The sequence below is a fragment of the Arvicanthis niloticus genome, chromosome 30, assembly GCF_011762505.2.
Source record: "Arvicanthis niloticus isolate mArvNil1 chromosome 30, mArvNil1.pat.X, whole genome shotgun sequence".
NCBI classification, from domain to species: Eukaryota; Metazoa; Chordata; class Mammalia; order Rodentia; family Muridae; genus Arvicanthis; species Arvicanthis niloticus.
In genome coordinates this window covers 3,603,105-3,626,759 of record NC_133438.1, presented here as the reverse complement: position 1 = coordinate 3,626,759, position 23,655 = coordinate 3,603,105, and the positions used below count along the sequence as shown (strand labels likewise).

The following is a 23,655-nucleotide window of genomic DNA, read 5'->3' as shown; positions in this document are numbered from 1 at the left end:
GTTATCCTCGGTTTAAATTGTTACTTGAGTAATTGCAGTTCCCTCTTCTGGGTTCTTAGTTTTATTAAACAAACAAACAAACAAACAAACAAACAAGTGAAAAAAGGAAACCAGGTGTTTGGGTGCACACTTTTAGTTCAAGCACTTGGGAGGCAGAGGCAGGAAGATCTCTGATTTTAAAGCAAGCCTGGTCTACAGGAAGTTCCAAGCCGGGGCTACAAAGTAAGATCCAATCTCAAATAAGCAAAGAATCTGGGGTGGAGTTGCTGCTGGAGAAATAGGAGTTAGGAATGCTTTCTTCTCTTACAGAGGACAAAGTTCAGATCTCAGGACCGAGTTCTGGTAGCTCCAGTAACTTTGGCTTCCAGGGATCTAATTTCTGTTGCCCCTGGAGGCAAACATACCCATATGCGTGCCTACTCTTGACCATAAACACCCATGTAAATAAAAATAAAATCTATGGGGGGGGAAGAGGCAGACGATCTCTATAGAGGCCAGCCTGGTCTACAAAGTGAGTTCCAGTACAGCTAGAGATATATAGAAAAACCAAAAAAGAAGGGAGACTCTGTGGGCTGCCTGAGGTGAAAAAAAAAAAAAAAAAAAAAAAAACAACTAACAAACCAACCAACCCCCCCAAAACATGGGGAGTCATGGACAGGGTCATAAGCTCAAAATTACCTCACTGTAGCATTTTTCCAGGGGACTCAGAAAACAAACCAACCAAACCAACAGGGTTGCTGAGATGGCTCAGAGCTTAAGAGAACCTGCTGTCATAATCCTCATCAGAGAGGCTTCATCCAGTAACTGACAGGAGCAGATGCAGAGACCCACAGCCAAGCATTAGGTACAGCTTGGGGAATCCTGTGGAAGAGGATGAGGAAGGATTGTAAGAGCCAGAGGGGTCAAGGACATCACACAACAACCCACGGAATCAATTCACCTGGGCTCACACGGGCTCAGAGACCGAAGCGACGAGACTGAAGCAACTATCAGGGAGCCTCTGTGGGTCTGACCTATATCCTCTGCATATATGTTATGGTTGTATAACTTTGTGTTCTCATGGGACTCCCTCTGACTTTTGTCTTGATTTTAGGGACTTTTCTTCCTACCGGGTTGCCTTGTCCAGCCTCAGTATGAGGGCTTGTGCCTCATCTTTTTAATAACTTGTTATGCCATGTTTGGTTGATATCCCTAGGAGGCCTGGCTCTTTTCTGAAGGGAAAGAGTGGATCTGGGGAAGAGGGAAGGCGGAGGAAAGGAACAGAGAAGAAAGAGGGGAGGGTAAACTTCGGTTTCCATGTAACATATAAGAGAATAAATAACTTTCACCAAAACCAAAAAACACCTGCTACCTTGCAGAGGAGCTAGGTTCCATTCCCAACGTGCACACAGCATATTGTAACTCAAGTTCCAAGGGACCCAATGACTTCTTCAGGCACCACATGTGCACTCATGATACACAAATACACACAGGTTAACACAGAAAACATTTGGGCTACGCTTCAACATGAAAAGCCCCATAGAGCTGTTCCCCATCAAAACTAGTGAAAGTTGGGGCTGCGGAGATTAAGAGCACACGCTACTCTTTCAGAGGACAGGGGTTCCTCCTCCCTCTCCCGCATCAATACTGTGGTTCATAACCATCTATACCTCTAGTTCCAGAAAAGCCTATGTCTTCTGATCTTTGTGGGCACCCGACAAAAATGTGGTATACATAGACATATGTGTGTATGGCAGTCATACATACATGCAACCAAACTCTCACACACAAAAATAATGTATCTACCAAACAAAACAAAACAACCGAACAAACAAACAAACAAACAAACAAACCCCTCTAAACCTACTAAATCTCTGGAACACAACAAAATAACCTCTCAAAAGTCATGGAAGATTACAGAGAAAAACACATTTATTATGGGCACTGCAACACTGAGTAAAAAGATAAGTCATGTCTCATTATTAAACCACTCTGTTCCCCCTCCATCCAATTCAGTAGCATGGAAACCCCACACCACTCCGTGTAGTCAAGACCACAGAGCTCTGTCTCACTTAGCTCCCTGGCGTCAACTCCTTGGGAGCAGAAAGATGACGGCAGTCCTCATGACGTCCCGATATTCCTACTAGAGGAGGAAGTTTCAGTGGCTGTGTCTCACAAAGGCTGCTCTCAAAACTTTTCTTTAAGGTCAGGATCAGTCGTAGCGCTGAAGGTCTGTCACTGACCGAAGCTGCTCCCTATAATTCCTGCACCCGGAGACCTGGGCAAGGCGTGGGTGTTGTTTTCCGAAAACACATTTGCTCCATTCAGAGCTATCCCAGAATCCAAGGGTTCACGATGCATCCTAGTCCAGTGACTGCTCCGCTTTTATGGGCTGGGGATGTGGGTGGATGATGCCCACGCTTGCTTCGAAGTGTTCAACACTTCTTTTGTCCTGCTGAGATTTCAGGTGTTCATGGAGATGGCTAAGGGACTTCTGACCCTCCCGGCTGTCCTGAGCGGATGTTTATCTAGCGTGAATCTTCCGGTGTTTGTACAGGCTAGAGCTACTGCAGTACACCTTGTCACACTCCCTGCATGCGTACTGCTTTGCTACAACGTGCACTTTCATGTGTCTGACAAAGTTGTAACTGGAATTGAAGACTCGTCCACACTCATTGCACTTGAAAGGCTTGCCGTGACCCGTTAGATGTTCAATGAACTCGGAGTTCTGGGTGAAGTACATGCCACATTCACCACAGCTGAAAGGCTTCTCTGTAGTATGACTGTAGAAATGATTCAGAAGCCCCTCTCTGCTCCTGTACGATTTGCCACACTCACTACACTCAAAGGGCATTTCACCAGTATGAAATCGATAATGGACCTTAAGGCCTTCCCTGCTCCTGTACGATTTCCCACATTCAGTGCACTTAAAAGGCATTTCTCCTGTGTGGAGTCCCTGATGAGAAATGAGGGAGATATTATGCTTGAAGGCTTTACCACACTCAAGGCACCTATAAGGTTTCTCTCCGGTGTGCATTCTGAAGTGCTTAATGAGGAAGGCTTTTTGGCTGAAGGACTTCCCACACTCGCTGCACTGAAAAGGCTTTTCTCCGGTGTGTATCTTCCAGTGCCGATTGAGGTGGGATATACTGGTAAAGATCTTGCCACAGTAAGTGCATTTGCAGTTCTTCTTCTCACTCTGAATGGCCTCTCCACTCTCCGTGTTCACAGGGGCGTCCCCACCACTGGAAGTCACCGGATGCCTGAGAAGACCCGGGGAGGTCTGGAGGATCGTCACACTGTCCGTACTTAGCAAGGGCGTCTCAGCACAGCACAGCACTTGCTGTTGCAGCGTGGATGGACTGACACCTCCTTCTGCAGACAGACTCTGCTCAAAGGGGGACGTTTCACTCTCCACTTTGATCCAACAACCTGAGCACAGAGAAAAACTGATGAGTGGCATACAGACTGTCGAGTGACAGACAGACAGACAGCATGTATTACTAATGGTGATCTGAGATTTCTCACAGAACAAAGGGGCTAGTTTAGGGCTAACAGGGCCCATTGCCATGCTGAATTTGTCAAGTTCACAGATTCTAGGGACCTATGGGCAGCAAGAACACAAGCATGGAGTGAACCACAGGACATGCTAGGAAACGTAACATATCCCTCACCAATAGCTTTCTGTATGCCTGAGCTACTGGAGATGCAGGGCACAGTGCAGAAAGCTGTCTAGGTCCCTAAGACATGGTAACAGAAGAACTTGCACTCAAGGACTGCCCTGAGAATAGTGCACACCAACACAATAGAGGAAAGCCTGTGTTTCAAAACATCGCAAGGAAACAGACAAAATGTACCTGTCCACAAACACGGAGTCAGGAATCGCAGTGCAGGCACAGAGAGGTCTCCACAGGACTCCGCCTGAGTTAAATCATGAATCCCAGAAAGTTCAAGTCCTAAAATAAAATATTAAGAGAAGTGAGTGTTCCATACAAGGACTGACTGATCTCCAACCCATAATAATCCAATTTGGAAGGAATCTCTTAGGTCTGTTTGGAAGCTTCACCTGTCAAATAAAACTGTAAGTCTAGACTGGGCAAATTCTGAGCTATATCTATATCCAAATCATAGGTTCAGTGTTACTTATAGTTTGAGTCTCGCCCTGCTTGCATTGTTCCATGTGTGTTTTTAGGACGAGCTTCTCTTAGTCACGTGCTCATGGCCCAACCCACCTCATGGTGACCTTCTTCTCTGTTGTCTTCCCCTCCTTCCCTTCATGGTTTCTCTTGAGACCCCTCACTTGATTCTAAGTCCCGCCTTCTTCTCTTCTTTGCCCAGCCATAAGCCCCAGACATTTATTGCCCAATCAGGAATTACTGGGGAGCATTCTTTACAGTACATCAGTTAATACAGTGCCCCAAGATCAGGTTGTAATCTGGCCTGGGACACAGAATCCGGTTTGGACATACACAGCACACAAGTCTAACCCCAGCAATACAAAGTAAAGAAGCCTAAGGACAGCAATCTTCATAGGAGTGTCTTGTAAGAAGAACACCAAATAGTAAGCCCACCAGGGTCACAATTCCTAGCACATGCAGACACAGGCATGTCCTCTAGAGAGAGAGAGAAGTACCTGTCACAAAAATGCCATGCATTTAGTGTCATCAGGTCAGGGAGAAATGATCACTGTTAAGACTCCTGACCCCTTAGTAGTGCAAATCATTAATCCCAGGACTTGGAAGGCAGAGGCAGGAGAATCTCTGTGAGTTCTAGCCAGCTTAGTCAATTCAGTGAGTTCCAGGAGACCTTGCCTCAACCTACCACCCGAACTAATATTGTCACGCCAAACTGATTCCTGTTTGCCTCTACTGTACTTAAGAGTGAAAAGGTAGTTGTGTAACAAGTCTGTGTCTATAACCTGTGTGTTCAGCCATAGGACAGTTGGGGAAAGACTGGGCATTTATAGGGCAACTTTGAGATGAACATGTCTCCCGACTTCTACCGTACAGACATGCTCTGACAAGATAGGAGGTCCTTACTCAGTGAGGACACTAGTGTGAAGATCTCAGTCATCACCGTCTGGTACAGGAGCCTTTGGGAGTCATCGAGCAGTGTCCATTCCTCCCAGGAGAAGTACACAGCAACGTCCTCAAAGGATACACAGCCCTGAGCAACGGAGAGAGTTGAGTTTGTTTATATGAAGCCACTTTGTCAGGGACTCTTGGTAGCCTCAAGATGGTCATTTCTACGCAGCTTCCTACCTCAGAGGGTACCAGGCTGTGAACCTATTGACATCTAGTCTGTCCTCCAGGTCCCACCAACCACGGTGCTCAGCACTCAGCAACAGCAAGCAAGTGGACATGGTGGCTAGTTGACATGGTGGCTTAGTTACTTTTCTCTTACTGTGAAGAGACACCATGACCAAGGCAACTTATAGAACAACGTGTTTATTGGGGCTTACACTTCAGGAGTTGTAACTTTCGTGGCAGAGAGCATGGCTGCAGGCATACATGGCATTGGAGCAGTGGTACCAAGCTAAGAGAGTTAACTGGGAAGGACGAGAGCTTTTAAAACCTACAAGCCTACCCCCAGTGACACATCTCCAACAATGCCATCTCTCATAATTGTCCTCAGACTTTTCATTAATGGGGACCAAGTATTCAAGGCTATGAGCCAATGTGGGGCAGGTTCGTTGAAACTGCCACGGCTGGAGTCAATCCAAGTTGGAAAGATGCCACGGAAACTTCCTCCTTTCTATGAGGCTACCAGGGAATTCATCTGGGCTCCTCCCAATCACCTGTCTCACACAGATCATTTTTGGGTCACTGTTGTCCACTCTGTCCCTGGCATGAAGACCAGGAAGCCATCTACACATGATTGACTTTAGGGCACACATATCAGTCTTCACACTGAGCTTCCATTTCCATCTCAGTCTGCAGGCTCGGCCCTCAGCTGCTGTGCTACCCCAACTCCTACCTCCCACTAAAGCCAGCAGACCTCATGCACACCTGAGCATTTCTCAGCATCCCCAACCCATTTCACTTCCAGGAATCCTCTAATACCATCACTGGAACTTTAAGACCTCTGAATCCTCAGACAATGGTTAGCATAAAGGGAAGCTGGGCCATGTAATCTCTGCTGTGGATGTGAGGACATTTCATTCTGAGCATGTGCCAGGGAAATCCAATGAAAGGACAGAGAGAATCTCAAGCACAGAGTCCCAAGACACCGTAGTCCCAGAGGTCACTTATGTGTTAAGTGAGGGGTGTGATTCTTGGGCCCCGTCCACTTACCTCTTCCTGGTTGGCAGGTTTCACTGAATACTGGGAAACCTGTAGAAAAACAAGGGTGTGAGTAACAAGCAAGAGTGTTGGTGTCCCAAAGGTTCACCCAAGTCCCCTCCCATACATGCAGGCAGGTACCCCCAACTGTCCCCTGGGATCCATCCCTTACTGGTGTCTCCTACTGGGTGACCTTGGACAAAGAATCAATCTCTTTAGTTTGTTACCTGAGGATAAGCATGGCAGCCTGTCTCATTTACTGTTTTGTTGCCATGAACAGACACCATGGTCAAGGCAGCTCTTACAAAAGCTTTTAAGCAGGGCTTATTTATAGTTTCATAGGGGTTTGCCCATTATTATTATCATGGTGGGAAGTGGACAGATGTGGTACTGATGAGAGCTTTACGTCCTAATATAGATGCAGCAGGAAAGAAGGGGTGGGGTGGGGGGGCACAGACAGTAGCCTTGGCAAATTCTCCCAGCTACACAGTTTCTTTAACAAGGCCACACCTCTTAGTTTTTCTCAAACAGTGCTACTCCCTGGTGACTAAGCATTCAAATACATGAGCCTATGAAAATCATTCTCATTAAAATCACCACATAATCCTAGCTCAAAAGGAAAGTTATTATATTAAACTCAGTCCTATGTGTTAAGTACTCAGTATAGGCTTTTCCTATGCATATTACTAAAGCTCGTGTCTAGAATTTCACAAACACAATTGTTTCAGAATGTATGGGTTTATCTATATACAGTTAGTTAAGAATTTGGGAGGCAGGTGGTGGCGGCTTTCATCTTTAATCCTATACAGAAAAAAAACTGTCTCAGAAAACCAAAGATGCCAGGCAATGGTAGCAGACATCTTTATTTCCAGTACTAGGGAGGCAGAGGCAGGTAGATCTTTGAGTTCGAGGCTAGCCTGGTCTACAGACTGAGTTCCAGAAGAGTCAGGGCTACAAAGAGAAACCCTGTCTCGATTAAAAAACAAACAAACAAACAAGGAGAAAATGAAAAAAAAAAAAACCCAACCAAACAAAAAGCCAAAAACAAACAAACAAACCAAAAACCAATTGGTATTAGCTAGGCATGGTGTGACCCCCTTTAACTGCAACACTTGGAAGGCAAAGGAAGGCAGATCTCTTTGAGACCGAGGCCAGCATTGGCTACATAGGCCAGCCAGACTCGCGCAGTGAGTTGGAGAGGAAAAATAGGTAACACTGCAGACTTTAGTCAAATGCTGAATGTTTTCACATAATAAATAAATAAATAAATAAATAAATAAATAAATAAATAAAAGAAGGGAAAGAAAGTACCACTTTAAAGTCAGAGAAGCTGGAAGTGGGAGGTCCTGCCTTTAATCCAATCACTCTGAAGGACTGCGAGTTTAAGGCCAGCCTGGTTTACATGGCGAGGTCCAGGACCACCTGTACTATTGTCTCAAAAAAAAAAAAAAATCAGATATTTGAAGACTAATCTCTCCCTCTATGGTCTACAACCCTAATTGCTGCATTAGTCCACAGCATTAACTTAAGGATTCATAGATTTCTGTCTCTATCCACATCACTTCATCCTTGCTCAATATTCCCCCGGGGATACTTGGGAAAGTTTGAATGGATCAAGTCTCACCTCTGTTCAAATCTTCCTGGCCACCAGTCTCTATAAACAAAAGTCAGCTCCTTAGGTGCACTGAGCCCTTTCCCTCATCTAAGGCCAGCAGAGGTCACCCCAGGGCTCCGTCTCTGAGCTTTGGCCCGCCCACAAGCCTTGGGAGGTGCAGTCCACCAGAGGTTGTGAGTCAGAGGGGATGGCTCTAGTGATCTAGCACACAGATGTCAAAAATAATAATAATAATTTCGTCCACCGGTGCCCTACAGTCGGGGACATGAGAGTCTGCCTTGTTGGCTCCTGACCCAGATCTCAGCGCTCTAGAACTCAGGTAGGCGGGCGATCACTAGGCACTCACCTGGGGCAGGGCTCCACCCGCAGCCTCCACAATCACCATTGGGCTCCAGAGGATGGTGGGGCCCTGGGACGCGGCCATCCTCACTCGAAGCCTGGATCAGATCACACAGGCCGTCACAAACCTCAGATCCGTCTCCGTGACGGAGGGCAAACGCTTCTAACATGTCGGCTTTCCTGCCATGGCCAAAGCAGATGACACCAGTTCTCTGTGAACCATACTGACGGGTCCAGGAAGTTACAAAGAACCTCCTGCGCAAAGCCAAAAGTCCCGCCCAACGGTTCTCTCCGTAGCTGAGGTGCCCATTTTCATTGGCTGAGCTTCATGCAATGTTTTCTGGGCAATGTAGTTCAGACAGGATCAACTGCTTGCAATGCGGGCACAACTGCTCTGTTGGAGGAGACTAAGTCTCAGTGGACTTCATGGCGCTTGTGTGGAGACTATTTTCTCCACACTGTTTTCTACCTGAGGTGAGTTAGGTGTGGATTAGAAATTGTACAGGCTGAGATAACAAGGCCAGGCTTACTGGAAGTCTTTTAAATTACAGAACTGCAGGCAGAGTCAGGTAGATCTCTGTGTTTTAGAAGCCAGGCTGTCATAGTGTGTTCCAGGCCAGGCAGGGCTACATAGTGAAAGCTTGTTTTATTTAGTTGTCTAGAAATGCATGAGACGGGCAAAGTTGAATTTTGCGTTTGAGACATTTGCCTTGTGAGAAATGGTACTTGCCAGGGCCGTGAGCTAATAAATGCAGAAATGGTGACCATGGAAGAGGGGGAAAGGACATGCTTGGATTGGAATCAAAGATTCCTTCATCACAGGACTCTAGATTCAGATGCTTCTCACACCACAATGGAGTCGTCAGGATTAACGTTTCTATTGTGCATCCCCGTGCTAAGAGAAAATGAAGGGAACATCGGGATTCAGTTTAGGAAACTTTTGCTGTGGCACTGAGGCTGCTCTGGGAAATACAAACACTGGCTCATCTGTAATCACAGTAGTGTCCCCCGGAGTCCTCTTAATTTCACGCACACCGTTTCTCCACGTTCCACTTCTGCAACTGTCCTGGTTTCCATGGTGCCTGTTGTCTGAAACTACATTACCCAGAGGAGATGGCACATACACCTTTAATTCCAGCTCTTGAGACGCAGAGACAAGCAGATCTTTGAGTTCAAGGCTAACTTGTTCTACGGACCGTGTTCCAATTCTACACAAGAAACCCTCCTACTAAAAGAAAAACAAAGGCCAGGCGGTGGTGGCGCACGCCTTTAATCCCAGCACTTGGGAGGCAGAGGCAGGCAGATTTCTGAGTTCCAGGCCAGCCTGGTCTACAGAGTGAGTTCCAGGACAGCCAGAACTACACAGAGAAACCCTGTCTCGAACCCCTCTCCTCCCCCCCCTCCAAAAAAAAAAAAAAAAAAAAAAAAGAAAAAAAAAAAAAAGAAAAAAAAAAAAAGAAAAACAAGGCTGGAAGGAAGGTAGGAGAGGAGAAAGGTTTTGTTTTCTGGCACAAGTCTGAAATCTGCACTGCCTTAGTGTGAGGTTCTAAGCCTTAGGTACGAATGAACGCCTCTATGTATCTCTCTGGGCAGCCAGGTCAGCTGGGCTGCAAACTCAGAATGCAGATGAGGTGATACATGATCCCTGGCCTACTGGTGTTACAGAACCCTGGGGTCTGGATCATGAGCCCCAGCATAGGGCTGATGTCCCTGATGGTGATCCAGTCCTAGAAGGTTGTGGTTTTTAAAAAATTTTTTTCTCTACTGAAGATTGTATTTATTTTCTGTGCCGATATTGCTCCTATAAACATGTGAACATTACTAAGATACTCCAGACTTTCTGCAAGCAATGGGGCAAGCACCAACTCCACAAAGTGACACAGTACAAGATGGATAAGTATTCTTTGTCTGAGGAAAGTGGCCTCACAACAGAGCAGAGTGGCAATGGTCAGATAAAGCCTGCCTTCTGCCAAAGGCTGAAATAGCATCCAGTGCTTTTAACTGCTGAGCCATCTCTCCAGTCCCTCTTGGGTTTTGCTTCTTTTGTTATTGAGTTAAGCCAGGGCCATGTGTGACAACAAGCTCCAATGACTAAATTGAAGTCCTCTATGTTACATATATTAAATATTCTGTCATAACAACAAGAAAGGTAACTGATATAGCTCTCAGAGCTATCAGCCCTTCTTTACAGCCGTTTATATCCCAAGTGTCTTGTCCTTTCCTCTACCTTTTCTTTCCTCTTTCTTTTTTCTTCCTTCTTTCCTCCCTTCCTTCCTCTTCCTCTCCTTCTCCTCCTCCTCCTCCTCCTCCTCCTCCTCCTCCTCCTCCTCCTCCTCCTCCTCCTCCTCCTCCTCCTCCTCCTCCTCTTCCTCCTTCCTCCTTCTCTCTCTCTCTCTCTCTCTCTCTCTCTCTCTCTCTCTCTCTCTCTCTCTTTCTTTTGATAGGGTCTTGTTATGTGTCCCTGGCTGTACTGGAACTACATGAAAAACAACAGGCTGGCCTTGAACCCAGAGATCTGCCTGCGTCTACCTCCCCAAGTACTGGGGATAAAAGCTTAAGCCACATTGTCCCTCAGTATGTGGTATTATCATTTATGTTGGACTTGAGGAATTTTTAAATTTTCCTCCTGATTTCTTTTCTTTGGATGCTTTGTAGATTTTAGTTTTATTTGACTGTGATATGAGTAGATACACATAATAATTTTGATTGTTTTGTATTTTTGAAGATACTATTTATGCTGGGAGTAGTGGTGCACACCTTTAACCCCAGGGCTTCAGAAGCAGAGGCAGGTAGAGCTATGTGAGTTCCAGGCCAGCCAGCGCTGTTGCACAGAGAACCCTGTCTTAAACAAAACAAAACAAAACAAAACAAAACAAAACAAAACAAAACAAAACATAACAAAACAAAACATAACAAAACAAAACAAAGACATCATTTATAGTCTACACTGTGATCTATGTCAGAAAAATCTCCATGGGCTGCTGAGAATAAAGTCTTCAATAGTTGTTGCTTTAAATATTATTATTTTTAATTGTAATATGGATAGATGTCTTATATATATGTCTATGCACCAACCCCTGTCTCTCCAGCCCATTTATAATAGTCTGGAAATCTCTTGCAATCTAATTCTTCACTTGATTTTTTTTTTTTTAATCTAGGTGATTGCTCTTCTGATGACAATGAGATATTGAAGTCACCTTATTTATCTGTTCATGTGTAGCTATGTTTATTTTAAAAAATTGATATCTATCTATCTATCTCCAAATTCTTAACAGATTGTTCCTTTTATTAATATGTTGTAGCATATTTTATATGTTTTATGTAATCGAATCTTAGGTAAAGTGTAATTTATCAGAAGGAAGTTTTTTTTTTTTTTTGTTTGTTTGTTTGTTTGTTTGTTTTTTGTTTTTTGAGACAGGGTTTCTCTGTGTCATTCAAGCTGTCCTAGAACTCACTCTGTAGACCAGGCTGGCCTCGAACTCAGAAATCCTCCTGCCTCTGCCTCCCAAGCGCTGGGATTAAAGACGTGTGCCACCACCGACCGGCCAGAAGGAAGTCTAAACTGCTCATGATTAGTTTTTGTCTTCCATGTGCTTTGTATATTGTCTTACATTTTTCATTTCTAGTCTCTTTGCCAGTGACCTTATTTCTTGAGGACAAAAATGAATGAAACCTTACTTTCACCCCAAGCAACTGGCATTTGGCTTATAACTAGAGAGCTCAAATAATTAGCAGACAGGTTAATTACCGGGAACTACTTGTTGATTCTGGTAATTTTGTTGATGGTTTATGTTTGGTTGGATTGTTCATTTTTTTAAAATTTTTAAATTTTTTATTGGATATTTTATTTACATTTCAGATGCCATTCCCTTTCCACATTTTCCCTCCCTAGAAAAACCATATCCCATGCCCCCTTCTCCTTTTTGCTTTTATACATTTTTTTAATGTTAACCAATGGCTTTATAAGTTTGGTAATGCTCAATATCAATCAGAAGTGTAACCTAATACCCAACCTACATATATCAACTATCTTTGACTGGCAGAGACATGTGAACATCTGCCTCCATATCTGGCCCCCCTCTCTCTTTCTCTCTCTCATCACCTAGCTCCTCCTCTCCTTCTCCTCTCCTTACTCCTCCTCCTCTCCTTCCTCTTCCTCTTCCTCTCCATACTCCTCCCACTTTAGCTCCTCCTACATATCACCCTTCCTGTTAAAATAAAACTTTTCTCTCAAAATACAGTTAGAGCATAACTATACCAATTTATGTCAGTAAGGTGCAAGATAGACCTAATACCCAGACCATCATTTTGTTGACTAACCAGAACCTCTGTCATCTCTCCTAAATAAAAGACTTAGTTCTGAACCTGGCTTTTTTTTTCTTGGCTTTAGAATGAATGTCAGCTGAAAACCATCCTCTCAAATCTTTTCTCTCAAGGTAAATAGCAAGGATTGGCTATGAGACTGTAAGTTTTCAACCCCATCAGAAATCCAGAATGACTGAGTTAACTGAAATTATGGGAAGCACAAAGCATAGCTTCTAAAACATAGCCAATTTATAGAGACTGCTGAACACCTGGACAGTCCCTATACTACAGAACGTTGGAGCATCAAATCTTCAGCCTTCTGGCCCAGAGTCATCTGACAGACCTTAGTGATGCAGGATTATTAAGGGCTGATTACTCTGTCTAGGCAGATATAATCAGTCGACTATTCTGCAAGTGTGTCCTTTCTGGACAGTAATTTGTCTGTAGATGGAAAGAGGCAATTCTTGCCTAGTGGCTGTCACCACACAACTGGAGTAACTCCAAAGATGCTCAATTTCTTCTTAGACTCCAAGACAGGAAGCTGTCAGGAGCAGACTGGTCTCTAATCAAAATGAACATTAATACAGAAATTTTTGTAACATCAATTCTGTGGATTTCTGATGTTTTGAAAACCAACTATTTATGTAAGGCAATCTGGACTGTTGTCTGTTAACTCCTCTCAGCTATTTCTAAAGAAAATATAAACTCAAAGTCATGAATTTGCTATAGGCTCTTAACTCACAGTCTAACCATCTCAAATAAGTTAAAAAAGTTAAAGAAGGACTGGGTCTAAGCCTTGTATTTTTAAATGTGTTATACAGGTGCAATGCCTATGATAGTAACAATATTCATCTCACTTTTATATTAATAAAAAGCTCGTACTAATGAAAACCTTAAATCTGCAATCAAAGTAAATTTTGTACCATTTAAGAAATTATAACTTCATCTTAATAACAATTATACATATTTCTACCAGTAGGTTGTGGCTATGCAATAAATCCTAGCTAATCCTCTGTGTTCCACCAAAACCACTACTTTTCCCTAGAAAGACAGCCCAATATTAACCACCTCAGTCCCCAAGCCCAGGGAATAGGGCCCCCGACTCTTCATTAACTTCTTCAAGCTGATTATGGATGTTGAGATATTAGAAGAGGGGTGGAAGGGAGAGTAAATTGATAAGCCTCTGACACTGTGTCTTCATTGCATCCAGATGGAATTCCAGGACATCAGAGGTTTGGGCAGGTCTGCTCAGCTTGCTTGATGAGTAGATACACCAAGGCTATGTATTCTGCAATATACAATTCTCAAAACAAATTTTAGCATCAAGATAATTGCTCATTTGAATTCTGGAATCTAGTCTTCTGGCAGCCTGCCTCTGTCATGTTTAATCCATATAATTCTGGGAGTTTCTATGAGGGTGTGCTCCCACCATCCTCCCATTTTTGCCTTCCTGCTCTCAAATTCCCCAGCTCTAGGGAATCCAAACTTTCAGGCACCAAGGCCCTCCACTTCCACTGATGCCTAACCCATTACCCCCCCCTCTAGTTACTATGAGGGTGTGCTTTGTGTTCTCGGGCTGCTCTAAACTATTTGGAGTTCTGTAGGCTTCTTGTATATTTATGGACATCTCTTTCTTTAGGTCAGGGAAGTTTTCCTCTATAATTTTGTTGAAGATATTTATTGGCCCTTTAAGTCAGGAGTCTTCACTCTCATCTATACCTATTATCCTTAGGTTTGATCTCCTCATTGTGTCCTGGATTTCCTGGATGTTTTGTGTTAAGAACTTTTTGCATTTTGCATTTTCTTTGACAGTTGTGTCAGTATTTTCTATGGTATCTTCTGCACCTGAGATTCTCTCTTCTATCTCTTGTATTCAGTTGGTGATGCTTGTGTCTATGACTCCTGATTTCTTTCCTAGGTTTTCTATCTCCAGGGTAGTCTCCCTTTGTGATTTCTTGATTGTTTCTACTTCCATTTTTATGTCCTGGATGGTTTTGTTCAATTCCTTCACCTGTTTGGTTGTGGTCTCTTCTAATTCTTTAAGGGATTTTTGTGTTTCCACTTTAAGGGTTTCTACCTGTTTACCTGTGTTCTCCTCAAATTCTTTGAGAGTGTTATTTATGTCCTTCTTAAAGTCCTCTATCATCATCATTAGAAGGGATTTTGAATCTGAATCTTGCTTTCCTAGTAATATGGGGAATTCAGGACTTTCTTGTGTGGTTCTAATGATGCCAAATACCCTGGGTTGCTGATGCTTATGTTCTTGCGCTTGCCTTTTGCTATCTGTATCTCCTTAGTGCTACCTGCCCTGTCTCTGACTGGAGCCTGTCTTTCCTATTATCTTGGTTGTATCAGAACTGTGTGGGGTGGGTGTTACTACTGGAGTAAGAGCTGGGGCCCAAAATCTGCTCAGTGCTCAGGCACAGACAGGATACCTCCTAGGTTAGAGCTCTGGGAGCCCCGCTTCCTCTGGGTTCTTATAGATGGGGGGCAGAGCTGCCCCTCCCCAAGATCTGCTCAGTGCTCTGGCCCAGACTGGAAGGAACCAGTGCTCTGGGCCTGGAGTGACTTCCTGGGTCCTTATGGGTCCCAGTTACTCCCTGTTTGGGGCGAACGTTGCTGTCTGCTTACCTAAGATACTGCCCGGGTTAGATTTCCTGGGAGCCCTGCTTCCTCTGGGTTCTGTGTGACTGGGGGCAGAGCTGCTGTCTGGGATCTGCTCAGTTCCTCAGCCCAGACCGGAAGGACTGGATTGTTCATTTTTTTTTTTCTCCTCTTATTTCTTTTTTTGGGATTTCCTGGTTTAGTGATTGGGACATGATTGACTCCTTTCTGGTTCTTTTTTAGTCATTTCTCCTCCTCTTCCTCCTTCTCTTCTCTCCTCTTCTTTCTCTTTCCCCTCCTCTTTCTTATTTGGTGTTTCAAGACAGGATTTCTCTGTGTAGCCCTGGGTATCCTGGAACTCACTCTGTAGACCCCAGTGGCCTCAAACTCACAGAGATCAGCCTGCCCCTGCCTTCCAAGTGCTGGGATCAAGGGCGTGCGCCACCACCACCTGGCCTGTATTCTTTCTTATACCCTCATGATTAAGACTATCTTTCTTCAAACAGAGCATATCCATGAAAGTCTATAGTACCAGAATTTGGAATTTGAAGGAGGATTATGTGTTCATGACCATCTCCAATGTGAACTAAAAGAGAGGAGGCTTCAAAAATATATACTATTGCAGGAGCTGAGATGGCTCAGCAGGAAAAGGTACTTCTGGCCAAGCTTGACAAACTGAGTTCAGTCCTTAAGACTCAAAAGCTGGAAGGAGAGAGCTGACTCCCATAGTCCTCTGACAACCACATATACACTGTGATTTGCATGTGCCACCCTACCTCTGCAAACTTGATAAATAAGCTGTAAGTGTGGGTCCAGTTCTATAAGTGTCTTCTACCTGCTGGATTGATGGTCACAAGGTGCCTCGGTTTCTGCCTATGTTGATGTGCTTTTGTTTCTGCATGAAGTTTAAGAGTTGAAATGGATGGACACGTCGTCTTGGTTAGCAGTTATGTTTATTCAATGACAGCCATATATTTCAAGCTTTCCCGGAATTTCAGGGGTTTCCTAAGCACTGTGATAAAGTTCTGAGAGGCTCCCCTTTCCCGGTGAATTGGTACTTGCCACCAGTGGCTTTTACCACTGATGTTCACTTTGTAATTTCTACATTGAGACGAAGGTGTGTCACAGAGAGTCTTCTCTTGGCACTTAAGGTTCTTTTAACACCTGTGCTTGACTGTCCATTTCTTCCTTAGCTCTGTGAAGTCATATGCTACCATTTCATTGAATGGCTTTTCTAGTCCTTCAGATTTCTCTTTTTATTAACTTGTTTGAGGATTTGATAATTCTATGTACATGAGTGTTTTGTCTGCATGAGTGTGTGTGCCTTGTGCACTGCCTTTTGGGTGGTGGTACACCACAGTGTGTCGGGTGCTGAAAGTGGATCTAAGTCCTCTGCAAGAACAGTGAGTTATTTTAACTGTTGAGCCATCTCTCCAGCCTACCCTAGGTTTTATTTCATGTCTTCTTTCTACTCTTGGCATTCATAGGTTTGGCCTCTTGCTTATGTTTCATAATTCACTAAGGTTGTAATAATAATGCTTGTTTTTGCTTTAGGTGTTTTTTTTTGTTTTTTTTCTTTTTTTCTTTTTTTTTGCCTGGATTTTGTTTGGATTTTTGTTTTTGAGACAGGGTCTTACTCTGCAGTGCTGGCTGGTTTGGGACTCACTATGTAGACCATATATTACTATATAACTCACAAAGATCTACTTGCCTCTGTCTTCCAAGTGATGGGATTGGATTAATGGCTTGCACAACCTCACATTGACGCTGTCCCATTTTATTTTTTAAAAGACAGGTTTTTATGGATTAGGCTGGCCTCCATCTTTGTAGCTCAGGATAACTTTGAAGATTCCTAGCCACCTGCCTCCCTGCCCTGAATGTGTGGCCATCACGTCTGGATTATATGCAGCTAAGAATCAAACCCAGGCCCATGTGCATGCTATACAAGTCCTCTACTAATTGAACACAACCTTACTACCCTCATGTCTTGACCTCACCATTATGTTGGGCTGTTACAAAACAGTCTCACAGCTTGAGAGATGGCTCAGCAGCCAAGAGTATGTTTTGTTCTTACAGAGGCCAAGGTGGAGTTCAGTGTCCATCTGGAGTCTTCCAACTGCTTTTATTCCATGTCTCTGTGTCTGTCTATGCACATGCCCGCCACACCACTGACTGATACATGTACCATCTAGCTTATGCAGACTTTTGACCATGTATTTAAAATATTAAAGTATAATAGTTTACACATGTATTTTGTCGATGAAGTCAAATAAATTCCTCTTTAGATTTCAGTCTCTGTGCTGGCTTTACAATGTACCAACACACCTTAGTGTATGCTTTATTTCTGTTCTATTTTATTTTATTTTTTTTTATACATCATGAGGCCTGCTTGTGGCTAGGCTTTACCCACCAATGTCTCACTTTCATTTGCTAACACGTGATCCACTTGCTGTCCCTGGGAAGCACTCAACTGCAGGTTGAAGTCCACTGTATACCAGGCAAAAATAAAAGGCCACCACTATCTCACACCACAGTAAAGGCCTCTCCAGGAGGTCCTGCCATTCAGTCTGGGAAAGTATGAATGTGCAGAAGTCTGTGCAGACACTACAAGATCCTATGTCACGTGCATACACAAACCCACACACTTAACCAAATCTTTACAATAACACATGAAGATAATGCCAAGTTAAAACTATAGTTACATGCTACCACACGGCTACTAAAACGATTCAAATGAAAACCACGAGGCTTACAGAGTGTCAGGGAGGATGCGAAGAACTGGTATCTCATATGCTGCAGGAGGAAATCTGAAACACACAGCCACTTAGAATAGAATCTGGTAACTTCTGAAACACACAGCCACTTAGAATGGAATCTGGTAACTTCTCAAAACCTGGGCTGGAGGGAGGGCTCAGAATGTAAGTCCACGTGCTGCCCTTGCAGAGGACCTGGGTTCCATTTCCAGCAAACAGACTGGTTCATACCCATCTGTAATTCCAGTTCCAGGAATCCAATGCCTTTTTTTGAGCCTTCATAGCTACATATACAGGCATATTTTCAGTGTATGTACATATACACAGACAAGATACTCACACTTGAGAAAACAACTTAAAACTTAAAATACTTAAAACATACTTAAGAAAATATTTAAAACATATGGGCTATACACTTACAAGAGAGCATAAGGTGCTATACAGAGCACCAACAAAATTAGTGACACTTAGGAACACAATAACCATGAAGACTTTACAGTAAATGATCATTTATCCCAGGGACTGCAGTATTCAGTGAGGAAAAAAAAAGCAGGCAAGCAAGCAAACAAACAAACAAACAAACAACAACAACAACAACAACAACAACAATATGTCTTATTTAAACTGAGGCCACTCTCTTACTCCCCCATTCAAATTCAGTAACATGGAGACTCCACCCCAAACAGGTGCAGTCAAGAACACGGCTTCATCTTACTAAGTCCCCAGAAAGCATTAACTTCTTAGGAATAAGAAGATGGCAAGGGTCCTCATCTTGCCTCTGTGTTCTTTGATGAGTAACTTTCAATGACTTGGCTCCTCCACGAAGGCCACTCTCAGGACTTCTGTTCAAAGTCACATTCAACAAGCTTGGCTGAAGCTTTCTCTATGTGCTCTGCCTTCACAAACCTATCTGGGTTGTGTGTGTGCTGCTAAGAAGAACAGACTTTGCTCAAAGGCCTTCCCAGAATCGGTGGGTTCACGATGTATACCAGACCTCTGGCCTCTTAGTGTTAAACAGGATGGAAGTGTGGGTGAAGGTTCTCCACATTTGAAGCACTTTTGACCTTTGTCCACTGAACGTTCTCTTGTGTAGATAGGGTAGATCATGGGAACTATTTCTCACGCTCATTACAATCAATACTCTTTTTAGTGTGAATCTTACGGTGTCTAGAAAGTCCAGTCCTGTAGCAAAACACTTTTCCACATTCCTTGCACTCATGATGCTTTTCTGCAGTGTGAAATCTCTGATGTTTGACGAGGCTGTACCTCATGGTAAAGAATCTCCCACACACATTACACTTAAAGGGTTTTCCCCTGCTGTGAACTTTTTGGTGTTTCACGAGGTGCGAGTTTTTTTTGAAACACTTCTTACACTGGCTGCACCCAAAAGGCCTTTCTCCCGTGTGCACTCGGGCATGATAAACGAGGCTGGATTTCTCTTTAAATAATTTTCCACATTCGCTGCATTTGTAAGGCTTTTCTCCAGTATGAACCAGATAATGATGTATGAGGCTGGACCTGTTCATGTACGATTCCCCACACTGCTTGCATTTATAAGGTTTTTCTCCAGTGTGAAGTCTTTTATGCCCAACAAGGGAGCGGTGGTGTTTGAATTTTTTTCCACATTCGCTGCATCTAAAGGGCTTTTCTCCAGTGTGAACTTTCAAGTGTTGATTCAGATCAGCCTTTTGGATGAAGGACTTCTCACATTCACTACACTTAAAAGGCTTTTCTCCAGTGTGTATCCTCCGGTGTCGAATAAGCAGCGACTTACAATTGAAGGACTTTCCACAGTCGCAACATTTGCAATTCCTCTTCTCACTGTGGGTGGCCTTTCCTCTCTTGGTGCTCCTGGGTCGCTCCCCAGCACTGTGGGTCACGTGACGCCCGAGCCGTGCTGAGAGACTGTGGGAGTCCATTGTATTGTCTGTGCTTTGTAAAGTCTTCTCTGATAGGTCACTTCTGTTTCTCTTTGTAACTGGAATTCTGCTCTCTGCTCTTAGTAAGGGTTTCTCAGCACTGCTCAGCTGCTGCTGTTGGTGCTCTCCTCCATCTGTCGTTGAAAGCGTCTGCTCACAAGGTATCTTTGCAAGCTCCACTCCTTTGCAGCAACGGAGAAACAATGATAAAGGACATATAGACTTTGAAGTGGCAATAAACACAAGTAATCAGCACCCGAGATTTCTCACAGAAACTTCAAGATGAGAAGGGCCTACTCCAGGGATGAAGCTGGAAGAGCCCTGTCCCAGAAAACATGTTGGGGGCAACAACACAGGAATGGCATGCAGCACAAGGAGGGATGTTGAGGACCTGAACTCCCTTCCTCAGAAAATGACTTTCTGAAGCACTTCCAATGGACACTGTCCTGATTGGGTTGGGTATTTTTTGTTTTTCCCCCTCTACTTAACACACATTAGGGTCATCTGAGAGTAGGGAACCTCAGTGGAAAAAAATGCCTCCATAAAATAATCATCAAGGGCCATTTTCTTGATTAATGATTGGTGTGGGTGAGCCCACCTCATTTCCAGTGGTGCCACCCCTGGCCAGGGTGATCTTGGCTGATCATGCCATGAGGAGCAAGTCAATAGGTTAAGTTCCTCCCTGGCCTCTGCTTCACTTCTTGCCTTAAGTTTCTGCCTTGAATTATTCTTATTGACGGACTTCTTTTAGGAAATGTAAGATAAAATAAACCCTTTCCCCTCCTAAGTTGCCTTTGGTCATGATTTATCGTAGCAATAAAAACTCAAAGACAGAGATGTTCAACACAGTGCAGATGACTGTGTCTAAATCCATTCAATACAATACCTGAAGAACCTGTTTTTAAGGACTGCTCAGGGCACTTGTACACACTAACAACACAATTAAGCAAAACCTATGTTCTACAGTGCCACAGGGGAGCAGGCAAAACACACAAGACTCATAGGCGAGAGATCGTTCTGGATCAGAGATAATAGCAATGATTGGTAGACAACTGGCAAACATAGCCAGATAGAGTCTACCAGGATCCTTTGCCCGGCACCACAACATCAGGACCAATAGAAAAATACTTCTTATGAGCCCATTTAGAGTATATACATCAGTGACCTCCACCCTCCAAATACCTGTGCACTTACTTGGAGTCAAAAATGCCAGGGCAGGGATGACGTCATCTCCTAAAGACTCCAGCTGAGTGATGTCAGTCCCAGAAGATATAAGTCCTAGAGAAAATATAGGAAAAGGGAATGACCCACACTAAGAGTGATGTAACTCATGCAATCCACAGGAAAGAAAATTAACATCAAAGACCCCTCATGATGGTCTGAATGAGAATGGCCCCCAACGACTCGTAGGGAGTGGTATTAGTGGAGGTATGGCCTTGTTGGAATAGGTGTGGACTTTTTGGAAGAAGTGGGTCACTGGTGGTGGGATCTGAGGTCTCAGATGCTCAAGTCAGGCCCAGTGTCACACTCTTCCTGCTGCTTTCAGATTCAGATATAAAACTCTCAGCTGCTTCTCCAGCATCATGTCTGCCTGCATGCTGTCATGCTTCCCACCATCGTGACCATGGACTAAACCTCTGAACTTCAAGCCAGTCCCTAATTAAATGTTTTCTTGTATAAGAGTTGCCACGGCCATAGTGTCTCTTCACAGCAATAGAAACTCTAAGATACCCTTAGAGAAGTCTCTTTGCAAGAAAACCTACCAAGTAGTATCCATATCAGTGCCACAATTTGACCCAAGTCACCTACAGGAAGAGAAGAGTACCTGGGTCATAGGAATGACAGAGTATTTACAGTGTCTCCAGCCATGGAGAAGCCTGATAGTGTGAAGTCTATTAAACTACTATAAGATTCCCCACTTTAGGTTGCTTCCTGCGTATCTTTGCTTCATAAGAGAGAGAAGATAGTAGTGTATCATGCCCAGGTCTCTCACCTGTACCTCTTACCCCACAACAGTGGGGAAAGAACCAAGGTCCATAATCCAAATTTGGGAAGCAGACATCTCTCTATAGAAAAGAAGCCAAGACCATCCAGACAGGATGCTCTTCCAGAATGGGCATGGGGTGGGAGCTTACCTGATGATGACATGAGAACGAAGACCTCCATCATCACCTGGTGGTACAGACGCCTCTGAGAGTCATCAAGTAGTCTCCATTCCTCCCTCAAGAAGTAGATAGCCACATCACTAAAGGCCACATCACCCTGCCACAACAGAGAATACTGAGTTAACAAGAAGTTTCTTTCCCTTGGACTTTTGACATCCCAGAGACAGCCACTCCTATTTAGATTTCTTCTTCAGAGGGCACCAGACTCTTCATTCATTGACACCCAGTCTCTACTTATGGTTGCAATGACCACTGTTTTCAGCACCACCCACAAACAGGTAGACAGACAAATGAAATGTACCCAGTCTTGACGTTTGATATGGAAAGTTCCACCTTTGTACTAGACTCTTTATATAGGTGTCTTCACATCATGCCAACCAGCTATGTCCAGATTTGATCCACTGTTCTCCACTATGCCTCTGTCACATGAGCTTGGACACAAGCACATCTATTCGTACTTTCTGTCACCATGCATATCACCCTTCATAATGTCCCTCCATTTTCATTTTAGTGTTCAAGCCTGCAGCTTCTCATCTACTGTACCCCTCCCAACTGCTGCCTTCCACCGCACCAGCAGAACTCAAGTACACCTGAGGGCTCCTGAGCATCCCTAACCCATCTTACTTCTAGGCATTTTCTAATAGTCGTCACTGGAACTTTAATACCTCCGAATCTTCCTAAGTGGCTTCCTATAAATAAAACCTGCCCATATAATTCCTGCTCTGGACTCAGAGACCTTATATCCTATAATTATTCTTTTATGGAAATCAGATGGAAAGACAGGAGAATAATAGCAAGCAACAAGTCCCAAAGCACTGTAATCCCAGACATCACTTATGTGGGAATTGAGAAACATGAGTTCTAACGGCACCGTCCATTTACCTCTCCATAGTCAGTAGATGTCTTTTCACTTACTGAAACCTGTGAATAAAGCAGGCACACAAAGCCTCCCGTGACCCTGAACAGGTCTCACAGTCTCAGGGCTTCCCAGGGTCATTAGTGGGCGTGTATGAGTATTCTATACCATTTAGAAACTCCAACTAATATTCCAGCCCGCATTGCACTCTAGGACTGAGGATGGCGGGCGTGATCACGTGGTACGCACCTGTGCCTGGGCACCCTGCCCAGCTACTGCAGTCTGATTCTGCTGGGCAGTTGCATTCACGGACATGGCTATTCTTCCCAGGCCTGCAACCAACCACACGGGGTCCTTCTAGACTTCAAACCCGTCTCGCTGCTAGAGGACAAAGCCTAGCTCCTCTCGCGCCTTCTACTCCTGGACAGCGAGCTGTAAAACCAATTTTCCTCTGACCTGACGCAAGCATCCGGGAACATAATCACCTGCACGCAATCATTAAGACCCAACGCTTTCCTACCCCTTTCTTCTTTTCCCTTCCTTTTCTTTTATTTCTCCTCTCTGTTAAAGCCCACGGAAGCGCCAGTTTCCATTGGTTAAGCCCTTCTGCGCTGTCCCTTCTGGGTAATGTAGTTCAGACAGCATGCACCCCGTGCTGCAGATATTTAAGCAGGAGAAGCATTATGCAAGGATTTAAAGAGACTCCTGCAGACACTGCCTTGCCTACAGATGCACCAATGTATCAACTCCCTGATCATCAAGGATAGAGAAAAGTGGATTCATGGGTCTGACTCCAGTATGCATTAGCAAATTTCCCTTGGCAGAAGGAAGCTCAGCTT

At 44.1% G+C, this 23,655-nt stretch overlaps 2 protein-coding genes and 1 long non-coding RNA gene across 3 annotated transcripts; 1 reads left to right on the top strand and 2 right to left on the bottom strand.

Moving 5' to 3' along the window:
• Positions 1 to 1,893: 1,893 nt before the first annotated feature.
• On the bottom strand, positions 1,894 to 8,475 carry LOC143440779 (uncharacterized). The gene is made up of 5 exons (XM_076927557.1): positions 8,222 to 8,475; positions 6,273 to 6,311; positions 5,019 to 5,145; positions 3,837 to 3,935; positions 1,894 to 3,411 (listed from the first exon to the last, which is right to left on the bottom strand). The coding sequence occupies exons 1-5, from the start codon at positions 8,297 to 8,299 to the stop codon at positions 2,504 to 2,506; spliced, it is 1,251 nt and encodes a 416-aa protein (XP_076783672.1). The 5' UTR covers positions 8,300 to 8,475; the 3' UTR covers positions 1,894 to 2,503.
• On the top strand, positions 8,463 to 17,414 carry LOC143440780 (uncharacterized). The gene is made up of 3 exons (XR_013108195.1): positions 8,463 to 8,688; positions 12,605 to 12,650; positions 16,915 to 17,414. It is a non-coding gene; the product is annotated as an uncharacterized LOC143440780 (long non-coding RNA).
• LOC143440778 (uncharacterized) lies at positions 17,410 to 23,386 on the bottom strand. Its single transcript, XM_076927556.1, has 4 exons — positions 23,066 to 23,386; positions 21,931 to 22,057; positions 20,990 to 21,073; positions 17,410 to 19,977 (listed from the first exon to the last, which is right to left on the bottom strand). Exons 1-4 carry the CDS (start codon positions 23,129 to 23,131, stop codon positions 18,989 to 18,991), a joined length of 1,266 nt encoding a protein of 421 aa, XP_076783671.1. The 5' UTR covers positions 23,132 to 23,386; the 3' UTR covers positions 17,410 to 18,988.
• Positions 23,387 to 23,655: the final 269 nt, after the last annotated feature.